We start from the raw sequence: 17,498 nt of genomic DNA, 5'->3' as shown, positions 1-17,498 counted from the left end.
CCTTACAACCACATCCTGGCAATCAGCTGATAACCTAGAGCAGAGAGTTGACTGGCAATCAGCTGATAACTTGGAGCAGAGAGTTGACAACATGAAAGGGAGGGGCTCATAAACAGGAAGAGGCGGGGCTTATAAACATGAAGGGGAGGAGCTCATAAACAGGAAAGGGACAAGCTCATAAGCAGGAAGAGTAGGGGCTCATAAACATGATGTACAGGAAGAGGAGGGGCTCAAACACGGAGGAGAGGGGCTGATAAACAGGAAGAGGAGGAGAGGCTCATAAACATGAAGAGGAGGAGCTAAACAGAAAGAGTAGGGGCTCTTAAACAGAAAAAGAAGGGAGTCATGAACATGAAGGGGAGGAGCTCATAAACATATTGAGGAGGGGCAAATAAACAGGAAGAGGAGGAGCTCATGAACAGGAAGAGGAGGAGCTTGTAGGATTGAAGGAGAGGGCTCTTAATCTTGAGAAGGAGTTCATAGACATGAGTGGGTAGTGCTCATTCTGATGCATGTAATCGTCCCAATTCCATTCTGTTACTGGCTGACGTCAGCTGTTTCACTCCCAGCTGTTTAGAGGCCCTGCACTGAGGCATTCTAAATTCCCTTCTCTTTCTAGACAAGGACTCAAGACATATTCTATTTTAAGGATATCCACACCGGGGATGATCCACTTTTGTTGATCAAGCCTGTCCGAGACTACCATGATGGGACCTACCTCTGTGAAATCATACTGGATGACGACATCATTGCGCGAATGTTCTTCTATTTAAATGGTAAGCCCCAGGTGACTTCCAATCAGGCCTGACTCGCCCAGGCTAGGGTCAGCCCTACCGCTGTGAAGTCACACTGGATAACATCATCATTGCGCGAATGTTCTTCTTTTTAAATGGTAAGGCCCAGGTGACAGCCAAACTGGCCTGACTCGGCCAAGGCTATGGCGCGACCTACCTTGTGAGGTCATGCTGGATAATGAAATTATGGCATGAATGTCCTTGTTCACCTTTTATTGTAAGCCCTAAATTATGGTGTTCAATTAGGGCTAACAGGGTACTCACCACATCCTTACTTTCTATTATATTCTACATTATCAAGACAGGCGATAAAATTATCGCTGCTTTAGCAGCAGAAAACTGCTGCTAAAACGGCGATAATGTGCTTGATAATATGCACTATAGAATTCCAATAGAAGCCCAGGTTAGATGTGCAGGACATCTAACCTGGGCTTCTATTGGAATTCTATAGCGCATATTAGTAAGCTCATTATCGCCCTTTTAGCGTCAGCTTCCTGCAGCTAAAACGGCGATAATTTTAACCAGGTTCTTGCTAATATACCCCTATATTTTTTATGCAAAGCTTGGCCTGGTTATTTTAGTATGAGGAACTGAAAAATCTTCATCCTCAGGGGTCTTACTAATATCAATAAAGAACTTGGCACAGAAGCTGAAATATGAAAAGACATCTTTATTAAACTTTCAATAAGTGAGGCTACCTTACCCAGCTGCCTTAGCAACTGAATGAGGCAGTCTGAGGAATACAGAGAACAGAGGCCTTTTATATGTTTTAGGGTTACAAAACTCAGCACAAAAGTAAGGGGCAGTCCTAGCTTTTGCAAGCATGCAAAAAACCCAACATTCCTTCTTACACAAGCTGGACAAACCCATAATAAAAGACCACAACCCATATCGTAAACAGGTCATAAAAAGAAGGAACAGAAACAGATGAGAGGTAGGATAAGGGGTGTGTATGTGCATACCAAACTTTACAATCTCCTGTGCTCTGATCCTTAATCTTGAACAGCTACTGGGCAAGAAACTGGTCTAACAAGGTCAGCTTCAGGCAACAGGGTCAGTTCACTCAGGTCATTCAAAAGTCAGCTAAAGTCATCGGCCTATGTGAGGGCAACCGCAAGATGGCTGCCATGCACAAAATGGAACCCAAGGGTTCAGAACGAAATCTTCAAATACACAGTGAATCCATCGGTGTAACATGATGAAAACACTCATACTTGCTGAACTCACTGTTTACGGTTCGCTGTTACCAAAATCGTAACAGAACCACGACCTTTATGACCCAGGTTCAGAATTCACTGAACCTCATGTAGATTGGGCTTAGTGTCAAAACCTATGGGTATTCGTATTATTTTGCCACTGTAACAGCCCCCTTATGCAATGTTGAGTGGTACAAAGTCGTTTTTGCTGTGTGAAAAGTTTAACTTTCTAGCACCAAATATCTTTTGTGCTGGATACTAAATGGCATGCACTGCTGTGTGTTGCCTGCACTGCTTTGCAATGCTGCAAAGCCTTAGTCATTGTGGACCCTTGTGCTTCAGCTAGCCCTCAGCAGCATATATGAAGTGTTCCATGATATTTGAGGCTGAGACGAGGATGGGACAAGGGATAACCCTCTGTGTTCACTGGTGGTCAAATGGCATGCAATGTCACGTCCACTTCCCCTGGCATTGTGGTGAATGGACATCCCTGCCAAAAATGTCAATCACACTGTGCTGATTCATGCAGATTACAGTGTGGCACTGCCACACTTAACCCCAGACCACGAGGAACATGATGGATGAAGGCCTGGTGTCGTTACGTGCCCCTAAAGCCACACTCACTGGTCATGATTAAAACTCTCCAACAGCTGGCAAAGAGGATGGATGACCTGCATGGACAGGTCTTAGCTCTGTGATCACCTGTTAGTTTTCAGAAACATTTTGAACCCATTTTTGGACTGAAGCTGGTGCAGATTGAGTCCTGTAGTTTAGTGAGCTCTGAACAAACCTGCATCACTTACATCACAACTATCAGAACAGCCACACCACCACCACCACCCTCTCAACACAGTATTAAATGCTTCACTGAGGACAGTGTGTAGCTCTCCAAAAGAACTGAACACAACTGGAAGGCCAGAACACTGAGTACACTACCTGAGGACTCAAGACAACACATCACATCTATGCCTCCACATCAAATGTATGCTGCAAGACAGAACACATGAGATGCAACAAACAACATTCTCAAACAGCAGCAAAGGTCATGTATATGACAACGGGTCACTTCCAAGATAACTCGACACAAACAATGCCATATTCTTTTGACACACTATCAAGTAATCATCACTCAGCCACCACCACTAGGCAGCTCTGTAAAGCCTTAAGCAATTAAGCACACTAAAACCACTGCTGTATTTAGAATAAGAGCATGCAGTACACCCTGCAGTGCTGCCTACTCTACTAGTCATCAGCCTCGTACTTAAATAGGGAAATCCCACAAAGGTGGTCCCAGATGAGGGCCTATAACACAATACATATATACATACATGAAGGTTGCACCTCACAATACGATATAGACCCCCACATCACCGGATCTAGAAACATGATTGCACGATGTTCATAAAGACGCCAACTACAGAGTTCATCCCATGCACTTATGTGCGATCTAAAGACCATCATAATGTGCGACAAAGTGAAATCTGATGTAGCTTGCCCCACAGGACCTGTAATGTGATCATACAATATTCATCAATGTGAAGTAGGCCTCATGCATTTGCGTAATCATGGAATCACATGGACCGTACATGCTATCCATTTTAAATCTGTCCTATAAAGGGCGCCATCTTGTAAAGATAAAAGAGTCCGATTCCGCACTCCGTAATGTGCACAGGAGAAATATATAACAAATGCATAATTTGGCATCACTCCTACACTAATAAACTTAAAATAGTATGTTCTACAGTGTGACTTGCTAAACCATTGCTAATTCTAACCTGTGAATTATGATATTTCACACGTCGAATGTTAGGGAGTGAATCCAATCAGAATTGCCTGCTTCCAACTGTTAAGGGTTTAAATATTGACTGAAATGTGATTCACCAGTGGAAAATTGGTGAACATTAAAAAAGAGCAAAAAAGAAGTGCCATCTATGCGTGGTGGGGCAAAGGTATGCGTGTTACACGTTTCTGAAATGCAACGTAAATCATGATCGATGCTTGACCACTATATAGAGCGCAATAAAGTTTCCTCATGCATGATAACAGAACAACAAAACACCGGGAGGTGGCAAATACAGAACATTGGAATAATAGTGCCTGAATGCAGGATTTTATTGAAGACAAGTAGGCTAGCATTATGCATACAACTTGTATCCACCACTTCTGAGCAGCAAACACTTCAAAGAATCTTAGAACAGAACAAAATACCAAACAATTGCAATAGAACTTTAAGGTGCCACATAATCCAGTTGGCGGCCATCTTAAAATGGTGTGAGACCAGAGGCAGTGTTCATAAAGTAAAACAATGTGCTACCAGTACGGTGGTGTTGACAATAAGGGCAGCCATAATTACATAAAATGATGATACAAGAGGTGGGCGTGTCTAAATAGAATGATGATACAATATCAACTGTAGAACCACATCCACAGCCTCTCATGAAATAAAGACTTACTTCCATGCCATACCGCAAACCCAGGGTAAGTCCCAAAGTCATCCTCTGGCAATCTCAATGCAACCTGCTGTTGCAAGGGTGATTGGCCTGAAAATCGAGTGCTTCTACAAACCGCTACCCAGGCAAGAGTGAGGCCATTGCTATTCACAAACTACACAACAAAAGTCACTATAGCACAGTGTGACAAAACTGTAAATGTACTCAAGCTCAGCCTTAGAGTAAGTCAAGCACCTTATATGGCCACTCACAGGTAAAGCAGTGCTTTCTAAAGTTTTTAGAACAATGATCCAATTTTTAGGAATTCAGACTTTCGCAACGCACCTAACTTTAAAAGACATGAGACGGGGCAAATATTTTGTTAAATATTAGACATGCTTTCAAAATGTTGTGAATTATTAGCGATTTTCCCAGAGCCAATGCTGGGACTTAAACCTGGTTCACTAGATCCAAAGTCGGAAACTCTGGCAATTCGGCTACATCCATATTTCTCAATGACAGTGTAAATATCGTACACAAGTGGAATGATTGTGCCTGATTATTTATGGTTGAGCATGTTCTGTGTTGAAATGGCTATGTGAAGCAAAAAAGACTTACTAAAATACTGGACGGTTCACCCAGATACTTGCTTGGGAATACTTGCATTGACATGTTTTGATACTGCCTTAGGGGCATAATTCAGCACCTTTGCACCAGTGGTGCTGGAACAATGTTCAGACTGGGGTGCTGACAGCAATGTTACATCACTGAAATCATAGAGATTGTGAATCCTTGTGTCACACAAAGGGTAACAAATGTATTCCGCAGGAGAGTGGTAAAGTGTTGCACGTAGCTGCAGGGCATCATCTAGCACACTGTCACAATTACCTTAGAAAAAGGATCATGTAGTAGCACACTGTATTTTACAGACTGCTCATATTCCTCAGAAGTGGCCACTAAATATGCACAGACATACAGTTTTACCGATAAAACTATACAGGACACAAACGATAATGTGTGGAAATGAGCGCTTCATGTTCTGGCAAGCTCGGCAAGAGTCTGACGAATCACTAGATGCGTTTCACTGCCATCTGCAAGAACTTGCGAGCACCTGCAGCTTCTAAGACGAACAAGAACGGGTGCTGCTCAGCAAAACTGCAGGAAAACATACCCCAAGAGTCCATAAATCCCCTACAGGACATCCTATCGATGGGGAGATCTAAAGAACTTGCAAAGGTGAGGGCCTCGCACGTGGAAGCTGTGCTTCACCGTCCCATAGAGATAGAACAAGCCCAGGTGGTGAGAGCCAGACCAAACCCTCCCCCACCATGATGTTCTCCAGGCAAAAAGCAAGAGTTCAGATACTGTGGAGGTCCCCAATACAGGATGACAGAGTGTCCAGCAAAGGGAATGTTATGCACAGCCTGCAGGAAGGTAAATCACTTTGCAAAAGTGTGCAGGAAATCCAAACCCACAAATAAAGCCGTGGAGGCACAAAGACCAGGGCTACATGGACGATGATGAAGCCAACGACTATCCAGTACGTCCTCGCCATAGGGAAGCAATCTCCCAATCACCGCCACCTCCCTAAGGGCCAGATGTAGGTAAGTCATATTTACCGACTCTTAAATACCGAATTTTACCGATTCGGTATTTAAGAGTCGGTAAATATGAAGGGGGGAGATGTAGGTATTACAGATTCTGTAAATACCGAATCCTTAAGATTCGGTATTTACCGAATCTGTAAATACCGAATCGGTATTGCCCATTGATTCCTAAGGGCCTTAGGGCCAGATGTAGGTAAAAAACATTTACCGATTTTAAAATACCGAATTGTACCGATTCGGTATTTCAAAATCGGTAAATGGTATGTCGGTCTCAACATCTGGATTTGTTACCGAATCCTTAACAATTCTTTAATTACCGATTCGGTAAATACCGAATCGGTAATGCCCATTCATTCCTATGGGCTTTGAAGCCCATAGGAATGATTAGGCATTACCGATTCGGTATTTACCGAATCGGTAATTAAAGAATTCACAAGGGTGCAGGGGGTGTCACTTTGACACCCTCTGGCATCCCCAAAACAGGCACAGGTGCCATGTGGCAGGCATACCTGCCCTAAGGGCAGGTCTGCCTGTCACATGACATAGGTGTGCATGCACACATGTGCATGCACACCGGAATCGGTATTTTACCATGAAGTTGGATTTCATGGTAAAATACCGATTCGTTAAGGCCTTTGGGACTCAGAAGAGTCCCACCTACATATGAAATTTACAGAATCGGTAAAATTACCGATTCGGTATTTTACCGAATCGGTAATTTTACCGATTCTGTAAATGTAGATTTACCTACATGTGGCCTTGGATTTAGGCCCCTACATACCGATTGGCCATTTACCGGTCGGAAACGGCCGAAATCGGCCATAACCGGTCGGTAAATGGCCTGAAACGGCCACCTACATCGGGCCCCTAAAGCCCATAGGAATCAATGGGCAATACCGATTCTGTAATTACAGAATCGGTAAATACCGAATTTTGCAAGGGTGCAGGGGGTGTCACTTTGACACCCTCTGGCACCCCAAAAATAGGCATGTGCGCCATGTGGCACACAAACATGCCCTAAGGGCATGTCTGTCTGTCACATGGCTAGGTGTGCATGCACACATGTGCATGCACACCTGAATTCGGTATTTTAACACCCAATTGGATTGGGTGTTAAAATACCGAATTTGTAGGGCCTTTGGGACTCAGAAGAATCCCACCTACATCTGGTAATTACCGAATCGGTAAAAATACTGATTCGGTATTTTACAGATTCTGTAAATTTACCGAATCGGTAAATTGACAGAATCTGTAAAATCTGGCCCCCTACATCTCAAGATGCCAAATACCGGTCGGAAACGGCCGAATTCGGCCGTTTCCGACCGGTATTTGCCACCTACATCGGGCCCCTGAATGACAAATTAGGGTCGACGACCTGCGCATAATGGCCACCATCAACACTGGAGCCTCAATCTAACTCATGTCTACACAAACCTACCACAATATTAGCCCGAGCCCCACTGAAGAATGCACAGATTTGTGTGTTTGCGTTTGGCCAAAAAGATGCCGATCCCCATTCTCGTGTGCTTCGCATTAATGATATCTCACGATGAACAAAAGTCAGACACCACAGTCTCTGTAGCCAAAGAAGGTCAAGGGATGTTCCTGAGCAAAGCTATGGCAGAGACACTGAGGCTAGAATACTTTGCGTTAGCTATTCATGAAGACGAAATCATGACAATCGTGGACGAATTCCGCAAAGTCTTCAGGGCATAGGATGCCTCAAAACCAAGGAGATGAAGCTTCACGTCGACAAATCCATTCAACTGGTAGCTCTGAGACACTGGTGCATCGCTTCCCACATGAGGTGCAACGTGGATGTGTAATTGGAGAAGTGGGAGAGCGAAGAGGTCATTGAGAAAGTCAAAAGGGTATGCTCGATAGTAGTGGCAAATAAACCAAACAACGTGGTCAGGTCAGAATGTGTGTGGACATGCGGCTCTCGAATGCTGCCATCAAGAAAGAATGGCACCTCATTCCTACCATCAATGACATCCTCGGGGAGTTAAATGGAGCTGTGTGGTTCTCGAAGGTAGACCTCCAGTTGGGGTACCACCAACTGCCACTCCACCCTGGTTCACAGTGCATCACCACTTTCTCAACCCATGTTGCTGTACGACAGTACCGACCCCTATACTTTGGCATCTCAAGCTCGTCAGAAGTATTTCAAAATACAATTAGGGGGTGCGCAGTTGGCTACCGGTTGTCCTCAACATGAGTGATGATATCCTTGTGTATGCTAAGTCGCTCAAAGAATACCACTCACAACTACGCGGAGTACTCCAGTGCATCCACAATGCAGATCTAACTCTGCACAGAGAGAAATGTGAGTTTCTCAAGAAGAAGATCAGTTTTTTTGGATACACCTTCTCGGGAAATGGCATTGCCCCTGACCTGGAGAAGGTACAAGGCAGCCAGGAGGCCCCGCCGCCAAGCAACATCTCAAAGGTGCAGAGCTTCCTGGGCATGGTCAACCTCTGCGGACTGTTGATACCAGATCTGACTAATCTGGCTCGACCACTCCAAGAACTCACAAAGTACTCGACGCCCTCGCAGTGGGTTGCAGACCAAGGACAGGCTTTTCAAAAGACAAAGCAAAGGCCCACTGTCTTCCGACACTACCATCTCATATTTTGACCCGGCAAGACCCACAAAATAGGCCGTTGATGCCAGTCCTTATGGACATGAGGCAACCCTGGTGCAGCTGGGTCCTCGTGGCCTATGCCAGCTGCTTTCTGACCAATATAGAGCAGAGATACTCTCAGATTGAGTAAGAGTCCTTAGCGATGCCCTGGGCGTGCAGACACTTTCATATTTACGCGTATGGCTGTCAGTTTGTCGTCTTGATTGACCACAAACCCCTGATACACCTTTTTCAAGGCTCCTCATTCAAGCCACCTCCCTGCATTGAGACTTGGCTTCTACAACTCCAGGACTATGACTGCAGAGTAGAGTACCGCACAGGATCACCCAATCCAGTGGACTATCTCTCGAGACACCGCAGAAAATCCAACTCGAAAGAGCAGTAAGAAATGGAATCCACCAAAGCCTACTTCAGGCTAGTCACCGAGAGATCTCGCCCCCTCCCGATGGGTCTAGAGTCACTGATTAAAGCTACAAAAGAAGACGAGTGCCTGCAGCTTACCATTGCTGCCATCCAGTCTAGCAACTGGCGACCAATCATGCTAAGTCTAGCTAGAAGTACCCACCAAGCAAGGAAAGTTCTGGAGTCCCTACTTACGGTGTAGCAGGAGCTATCAACAGACGGCAGCAGATGTCTATTAAGAGGTCCCAGATTGGTCATCCCATTAAACCTCACCTCTCAAGCTGTGCAGTTGGCCCACAGAGGGCGTCAAGGGATAGTCAAGACAATAAGCAGACTTTGCGCCAAGGTCTGGTTTCCCTGAATGGATGAGATGGTAGAGCACGCCATCAGGTCATGCCACTGGTACTAGGTGTCAGTTACCCCAGATCGACAATCCCCTGTGATCATAGTAGACAACCCCGAGCATCCATGGGAAGAAGTCAGCATGGATTTTGGTCACCTCACTGATGGTCGCTATGCCCTAGTCATTATTGACGAGCACACAAATTATCTGGAGATGAAAATTATTGGAACACAGACCGCCGCAGAGGTCATCACCAAAGTCGAAAAGATCATTGCCACCCATGGCATCTTCAACTTAGTAAAAACCGACAACAGGCCTCTGCTCCACGTGCAAGAGTTTGCAGACTATTTGAGCTCATGGGACATTAAACACTGCAAAGTAACCCCTCAATGGCCCCAGGCAAATGGGGAAGTGGAATGCAGGGCCGACCAAACCAGTCAGGCACACTCTCACTTTTCTCAATGTAGGCTGCATGCAGCCTACATGGAGAAAACGGCCTCTCCATAGACGCCTGTGTGGTCGGCGTCCCAGCCAATCACAACGCTGCCATTGAAGCGTTGTGATTGGCTTTAGGGAAGGAAGACGCAACGCATACCTACACCCCCGAAGGTAAGTTTTTTTTTGTTGTATTTAATATTAACCCCCCCCCCCTGCCACCTGGGAGTCATGCAGCAGCGATTGATCCCATGGCTGGTGCCACTCCTGAAAGTTTCCTTCCAAGGCCCGCTAAACCTAATGCGTATTGGTTCAGCAATGCAGCGGGCGGCGGCATTTGCAGCGGGCCGTCCAAGCCCTATATGAACACGTCAACACACTGTAGTTGATTGCCTCCCAGAGAGTCATTCCAAAGCGGAGAGTTATTCAGAAGCGACTTATCCATTCCCTCATCAGAATCTTCAGACTGAGAGTGTAGTTACTGCTGAAATACTCAATTTAATTGATTTTTTGGAGCCTTAGCAATATCAGCTGCTATCACTACACAGAATGCTGAATTGTTTTTTCTGGCACTGTACCGATCTGAGTAGTCAATCAATCAATCAATTATTTGTAGAGCACACTAATCACCCGTGAGGGTCCCAAGGCGCTGAGCGTAGGTGGGGTTGCAGCTACTCCTCGAACAGCAAGATCTTGAGAAGTTTCCTGAAGGTCAGCAGGTCCTGGGTCTGTCGCAGCTGTGTTGGTAGGGTGTTCCATGTCTTGCAGCGAGGTAGGAGAAGGATCTGCTGCCGGTGGAGGCCTGTGGATGCGTCGGACGGTGGCGAGGGCGAGGTCAGCGGAGCGAAGCTGGTGGTTCGGGGTCTATAAGGAGAGACTCTTGTTGAGTAATGCTGCATTATTACACTAATTGGTACTTTGTGCAAACAAAAACAGATATATGAAACCCTGTCTCGTTTCTCCTAAGTACATGCCATAATCCCCATGAGAGCTAAGTTAGGTATACTAGGAAATGACCAGCTATCTTCCCTCCATCTCATGTTCTTTTGAGTCCAGGTCTGAACAAATTTGTACGTAATACTATTGCACACTGCCCTCCTAAATCTAAAAAGAAGTTTAATCAGGGAGCAATTTGTTTCCAGATTTCGCTCATATCAAGCAGACCTGGAATAATATTAAATAGGGAGAATTTTGGGTTAACCTTAAATCCTAAGAAAAGAGGCGTAGATAAAGGGAAGGATCGCAGGTGCAAACGTGCAAACTTTAACCTTGGATCCATCCCTGTCTGGATGTTTTCCCCATTCCACTAGTCCTGTATGAGGAACTTAGGGCCAGATATACGAAGCTGTTTAGCTGTGGCAAACACTCTGATTCACAAAATTTAAGTGTTTGGGACCTCTAAAGTGTTACTTTCAATGTTTTAGATCCATTTTAGAAGTGGGTAAAGTTCCACACACACCTAAAAGACATCTCCAAATTGATACTGATTTGCAGTTTGTACGAGTTGTGTTGTGGGCGTCCTTTCCAAATTGTATTTTGTGTTCCTATTTATCAATTGTAAATCATTGAAAAGTTATCAACTCCTATGTTCGGGTGCGGGGCTCGCTATAGCGCTGCTGGCGCCTGGTGTGACAATCTTTTTTGGCGCCCCCTCCCCTCCCAGTGCACTCCTCCTCGGGCTCCCTCACTACCACCTGGCAAAAGTGCCCCTCATAGCCCCTCTGTCACATACATTTAATTTGCTTTACAGCGCTGGTGAAGGCTAGCTTTACCAATCCACTCAAGGAGCCGCATCTATCTCTCCCGCAGCAACAATAATCACACGAGCTATCTTGACATTTTTATTGCTGTTTGAAAGCTGGACGCACAAGGAGCTCTGCAGCAGGTACTTTTAAATCATGAGTTATTGCTAAACACAGCGCCCCCCCCCCCCTTTCCAGGTCAGCGCCCTGGGCAGCTGCACCCATCACACCGCCCTAAAGCTGGCCCAGTACAGGTGGTAACTCATTCGCAAAAAGGAATGAGTCCCTTTAAACCTATTCTCTTTTGCAAATTGGGTGGCTGTTGGAGGGGGAAACATTTCAAGAATGGAGTCTTTTTTATTTTTTGACCATTTTTAAAAGAAATTGGGCTGCTTTAAAAAAGAAAGTTTGCATGCTTAATAAGCAATCATAGGGATAATGGCCTGCTAATACTTGCAGATCACCATCCCTGTCATAGTAAGTTGTAGATTCTAACTAGGCCTTGACGGAGTTCACAGAATTCCACTCCGCAGAACTCCATGAAGTGCCGCGATAACTCCGGTGCGCTCAGCGGAGTTCCACCAGCGATGGAGTCTATTAAGTCTCGCTGCTCGCAATGATTTTAAGCACCGGGAGTACGTCCCGTGCTGTGAAATCGGTGCTAAAGGCACGAGCGTCGCCCACGAGGGCACTGCTGCTTTCTGCCACTCTAGTAGACATTCTACTCAAGAGGCAATTTCCTCAACATGAGCGACAGATTTCTTAATACGAGCCGTCACGACCTGCGGCAACTGCTCACATTGACAACTCTCACCGGGAGGAGGTCTAGTGCACAATTCTTTCTCGCAAGCGTGCGCCAATTTAAGGTTGGCGAGCTGTGCGGGAGAAAAATCTCTGCTCTGAGTCACTTTGCGGAGTTAAGCTGAACTCCACCTGCAGGGCAGAATTCTTCTCCCTTCCCAAATTCTGACCAGCTTAATTAATATTCAGTAGGCAGTTCAATCTGCGACTCACTAAAATGTGTGTTTTGTGAACCCACCCATCAGTTTTCAAAAAAAGAAAATATACACATTGTAAAGTCCCCCAGTTAACATATTATGGCCTGATTTAAAGATTTCTGGACAGGATACTCATCACAACACAAAATTGTACCCTGCCCATCAACCCCTCAGTCAGCCTGACTTGTTTAGAGACAGGTGGCATTTAGTATTCTGTTGATGGAAACCCTGTGTTTCTCTGATGGAGTGTAAGCCATCAGAGAAAGGGCATTACACCGTTCTCCTTATTGTGGTTGGCGATTTAATGCCTTTTTCATGTCCATCATCGCCAATAAGGTACCCCACACCCTCGGAGAAAACTCCCAAGGGAGTGTGGGTCTTTAAATTTCTGTTGTTCAAAAACAAACTCACACTTTGCGAGCATGTTTTTGAAAACAAACATTTCAAAACTTTGTTGTATTGCCATCGGATCCATTGGCGGCCATGCAGCTAATATTTGGTATGAATGTACATAGATGACCACGGGGTCCGCTCAAATCTCTAAATTTGGTGAGCGAGGTACCCTGGGGATGACAAAGGTAATGTTCTCTACCATGCCAACAGACACTGCTCTGTCCACCAAACTCAAGATCAATAGGTTAGTCATGTTCCAATTATAGGTCAATGTGAATGAGAGACCTTTATTTAGAAAATACTAGTTCATCCCCTTTTTAAAACATCTCTTTAGATTACTATTTAATGCTGCAGCTGATCCAAGTGCTCTAAGCCTAGGATGCTTCATACTTGCATTCATGGTTTATATCGCATTCGTTGGGTTGAACTGGGATGAAAGGTTTTTAATCATGTCCTTTGTGTGTGGACCACTTCAGATTGGTGTTCAATCCAGTTTGGTGCCTAATGCCTTTGTTTTCCAGGTAACATTTAATACAAATATTGGATGAAATGAAATGAAAAGAATCTTATAACGCGCGACTTAGCCCGAAGGCATCAAGGCGCCTAACAGAAAAAACCAGGGAGCAATATAAAAGTAACTACGGGTACGCCCTTGCAAACAGCCATGTTTTGAGTGCTTTACGGAAACGCGGAACGGAAGGCTGAGCTTTAAGTGAAATGATCTTTGTAGGCAATTTTAATTGCAAAAAAACACTCAATAAAATACATTTTCTGGTGCATATGGCAATATGAACACCACACCACGCTGTGCTTTGTTAGCTATTTGGGGCCAGATGTATCAAAGGATTTTTCCCATTCGGAGAGGTGTGGCGCCGAGGCCAGGGTGACTTACGCTGGAATCTGGGGATCATGGCACCGAGGCCAGGGTGACTTACGCTGGAATTTGGGGATCACGGTTCGATCCCGGCGCCGGCTGCAGATTAGCCCAGCACCATGTGACTCTGGGCAAGAGCTTGCTTAATCTTCCTGACACCCCCAGCGTCTGGAGACTCTTATTGTTCGCGCTTTACAAATGTGGATTAATAATATTATTGTTAGAATTGGGGGTCTCTGGTTGGCGCAAGTATTCACTTGTGACAAGCAGGGACCCTCTCCTCTAAGTCAGGGCGAAGGATGACCCCTTAGATTTACCCTTGCTTCACCCTCTAGGTGCGTGGCGTGAGCAGCCAAGGCTATTCTTCAGGCGTTATTGGGTTGAGCATTTGTAATCACACACACAGTAAACATACCAATCCCCCTACAAATGGACACCAGGCTGTAGATATGTAAAAATATGTTCTCTTTATGTAAAAATATATCTATGCAGGCAAGTATTTATCACAAGACCATTGATAACGTTTTGCTAAGCCACAAGATTGTAAATAGGCAATATTCTCTTGTAGTCCTTAGTTCACTTTAGGCTGCTTCTTCTTTAGGTTTTAGGTACTCTAGGCCAGTCTTAGGCCTGCGGGATGCTTCGTATTGCTTCTGGGCACCTAAAACGGGAGGAATCACGGCACCCTACCAAGTCTTACGCATCTCACGTGAGTCGCGTACCGAAGGCCCTACCAACTCTCACGCATCTCGCGTGAGACGCATACAGCTTTGCAATGAGGCTCGAAGCGTACGGCTCCAAGGTACTGATACGGAGCGTACCGGTCTTGTCAACGGGTGGGCGGGGGGAAGCATACAGTTCTCAGCTCACAGGTCGTTGCGCACACAGGGTGCGAGGCGTACAGGTACAGACGGGCCGTAAGAGGTGTGTAGGTGAAGGCAAACGTTGCGCACAGGGTTCCAGCGCTCGGAGAGGCGTACCAGCCTCAGGGGAACCAGCGGACGTTTCGCACAGGGTCCCAGTGCACGGAGAGGCGTACCAGCCTCAGGGGAACCAGCGGACGTTTCGCATAGGGTCCCAGCGCACGGAGAGGCGTACCAGCGGACGTTTCGCACAGGGTCCCAGCGCACGGAGAGGCGTACCTTAGGTTTGATCTTGTGAAGGCGGGTGCGGGGCGCACAGCGGCTCTTGGTAAAGGGCGAGGTGGCGTCCGGGGCTCCCGTAGCTTCACGGAGTCTGGTCTTTGGATTCGCGGTCACGGTGGGGGCTTCAGCGGGAGCGTGGGGAGCCCATCAGCGAGCCTCCAGTGGCGAGGTGGCAGGGGCGGCATGGCACAGTGGGGGGAGAGCGACTCAAAAGAGCGGGGCTCTCTCCTGGCGGGAACGGTCAGGCGACAGTAGACACGGCCAAGGAGGGGCTGTGGGGGCACCAGGGTCACGGCTCCGGTGGGGAAGATATCCTCACGGCGATCACAGACGGGCAAAGCACAGGTTGAGCCAGATGATCCTGTTTCTAGGTCAGGGGGCAAGCTCTCTTCCAGGCCCTGGGAGAAAGTTTCAGCACAAGTCTACAAAGTCTTTTCAGCAAGTCCTCTCCTCTCCTTCCTCAGCAAGGCAATCAGCAGGCCAGTCCTTCCAGGGTCGTCTTCTCCTTCTAGTTGGGCAGAGGTTCGTTGTGGGAAACAGGATTCTAGTTTGCAAGGAGCAGGGCTCCTACTTTTATACAGCATTTTCTTTGTTCTTACAGGCCAGGGGGTCTTTGCATAACTGCTTTCAGTCTCTGAGCACTTTGTTGGGTGTACTCTGGTCTCTCCTTTCAGGGAGCAGTGATGGCACATCAGACGCTCCACAGGAGGTGGAGCCAGCATTGTATGGACAGGGGCAGCCAGGATGATCTTGTTGACAGGCTGTCCTCTTCCTGGGCCAGGTGTTGGGCTGAGTCATCAGTCGCTTTCCAGGAGGTGGAACCAGCATTGTGGTGGCAGAGCACAGCCCTATTCAGAGTCCAGGGGCACTCCCACCTCCCACTAAGGTGTAATCCTTGCATTCACCACCTGTCATCCCCCAGCCCTGCCACTCACACAACCCAGACAGCAGATACACATCCTAGCAGAGGCGAGCTGAAATGGTTAGGCAAGCAAATGCTAACTTTCTAAAAGTAGCATTTGCAAACACAGGATATTAAAATAAACTTTACTAAAAGAAGTATTTTATTATTCTGAGTTCAGGCATACTAAACCTGACTTTCTACCATGTTCCCTGAGCCTGCTGGGATTATAGGGTGTAATAATTCCAGCAGCCCATCTTGGCCTAAGAGAACAGGTAGCCTTGCAATAGTGAAAAACGAAATTGGCTGTAATTCACTATAAGGACATGCCACACACATCAGGGCTTGTCCTACCTTACACTTACAATGCACCCTGCCCTAGGGCCTACCATAGGATTGACTAATATGAAGCAAATTGAAGGTTTTGAGGCTGGCAAGTGGGTGCACTTGCCCAGCCAGCATGACAGTACCAGACTGCACACAGATTCTGCAATGGCAGATCATAGACACATTTTAAAGGGCTGCTTCTGTGGGTAGCGCAACCAGCGCTGCAGGCCCACTAGCAGTATTGGCATTTACAAGCCCTGGCACTCCTGGTGCACTTTACTGGGGACTGACAGTAAATCCAATGAGCCAATCATGGAAATCAATCACATATACACTTTACATTGGGAGAGCATATGCACTTTAGCACTGGCCAGCAGTGGTAAAGTGCCCAGAGTCATTAAACCAACAAAAACAGGTCAGAGAGAATATTGGAGGAAGGCAAAAAGTTCAGGGATGACCCTGCAGAAAGGGCCAAGTCCAACAATTATTATTGTTATTATTATTCTGTGTCTATGGAAAATGTGTTCCTACATATGGCCCATGGTGGATTTGGGAAGGAGATTGACAGATTTATAACTTTTGTATAGTTTGTATTGCTTATGATGCATATATGTGTTTATTTTAATATGAGTTTGCGAGAGTTTGCTTTGACATAAGTCTTTATGAATTAATTTATCAATAATTCCTAGTTTTGTGTCCGCCACCTGCCATGTCTCCTCTGATCTAGTCAGCGTCATTCGGTTCCTGGAAGAGCACGAGCTCCAGGTAATGTTCAGGTCGATCCTTCATTCGCACGACGATATTGACCAGACACCAGAAGAAGCTAGAACCATCTCTGTTGAGCATCTGCTGGAAGAGAGGGGCTTTCTCAGGAAGAGGAGCATCAACTACATCATCATCCTCGTGGCCCTGGTCACCATGGCAATCACGCTGCTTGCGGGGTACGTCAACAAGGGTATGAGCAGGCAACTGTTTACAACTAGCAGGCCGAAGTGTTCTATGTCACAAGTCTACGTATCTTTTCTTGGTCACTTTACGATCTGATGTCTGACATGTTTCGGTCAATCTTTCAGTTTATACTTGGTCTATTGTGCTGCAGATAGTCTATTGGGCTGCAACTAATCTACTGATTTGTAGCTTGTCAGTTTGCTTGTAGGTTGTATAGTAGGTTACTGCTTATCTACTGACTGTAGCATGTTTCCTGGAGTGTAGCTTGTTTAATGGTTTGTAGTCTGGCCATTGGGTTGTTTTATACCTGTAGGAGTATA

General features: G+C 46.1%; 1 protein-coding gene across 1 annotated transcript in view; it reads left to right on the top strand.

Annotated features, from left to right (window-relative positions):
- Positions 1-17,498, top strand: part of SPACA6 (sperm acrosome associated 6) — a 204,340-nt gene that overhangs the window by 170,548 nt on the left and 16,294 nt on the right. The window contains exons 6-7 of the mRNA XM_086928567.1: positions 620-776; positions 16,958-17,185. Of these exons, the coding sequence (XP_086784693.1) occupies positions 620-776; positions 16,958-17,185 (385 nt within the window). The remainder of the gene's footprint in view (positions 1-619; positions 777-16,957; positions 17,186-17,498) is intronic.

The sequence above is a fragment of the Lissotriton vulgaris genome, chromosome 7 (genome assembly GCF_964263255.1).
Source record: "Lissotriton vulgaris chromosome 7, aLisVul1.2, whole genome shotgun sequence".
Classification (NCBI taxonomy): Eukaryota; Metazoa; Chordata; class Amphibia; order Caudata; family Salamandridae; genus Lissotriton; species Lissotriton vulgaris.
Note: the sequence above shows the minus strand (reverse complement) of the source record. Positions and strands in the feature narration are given on the sequence as shown.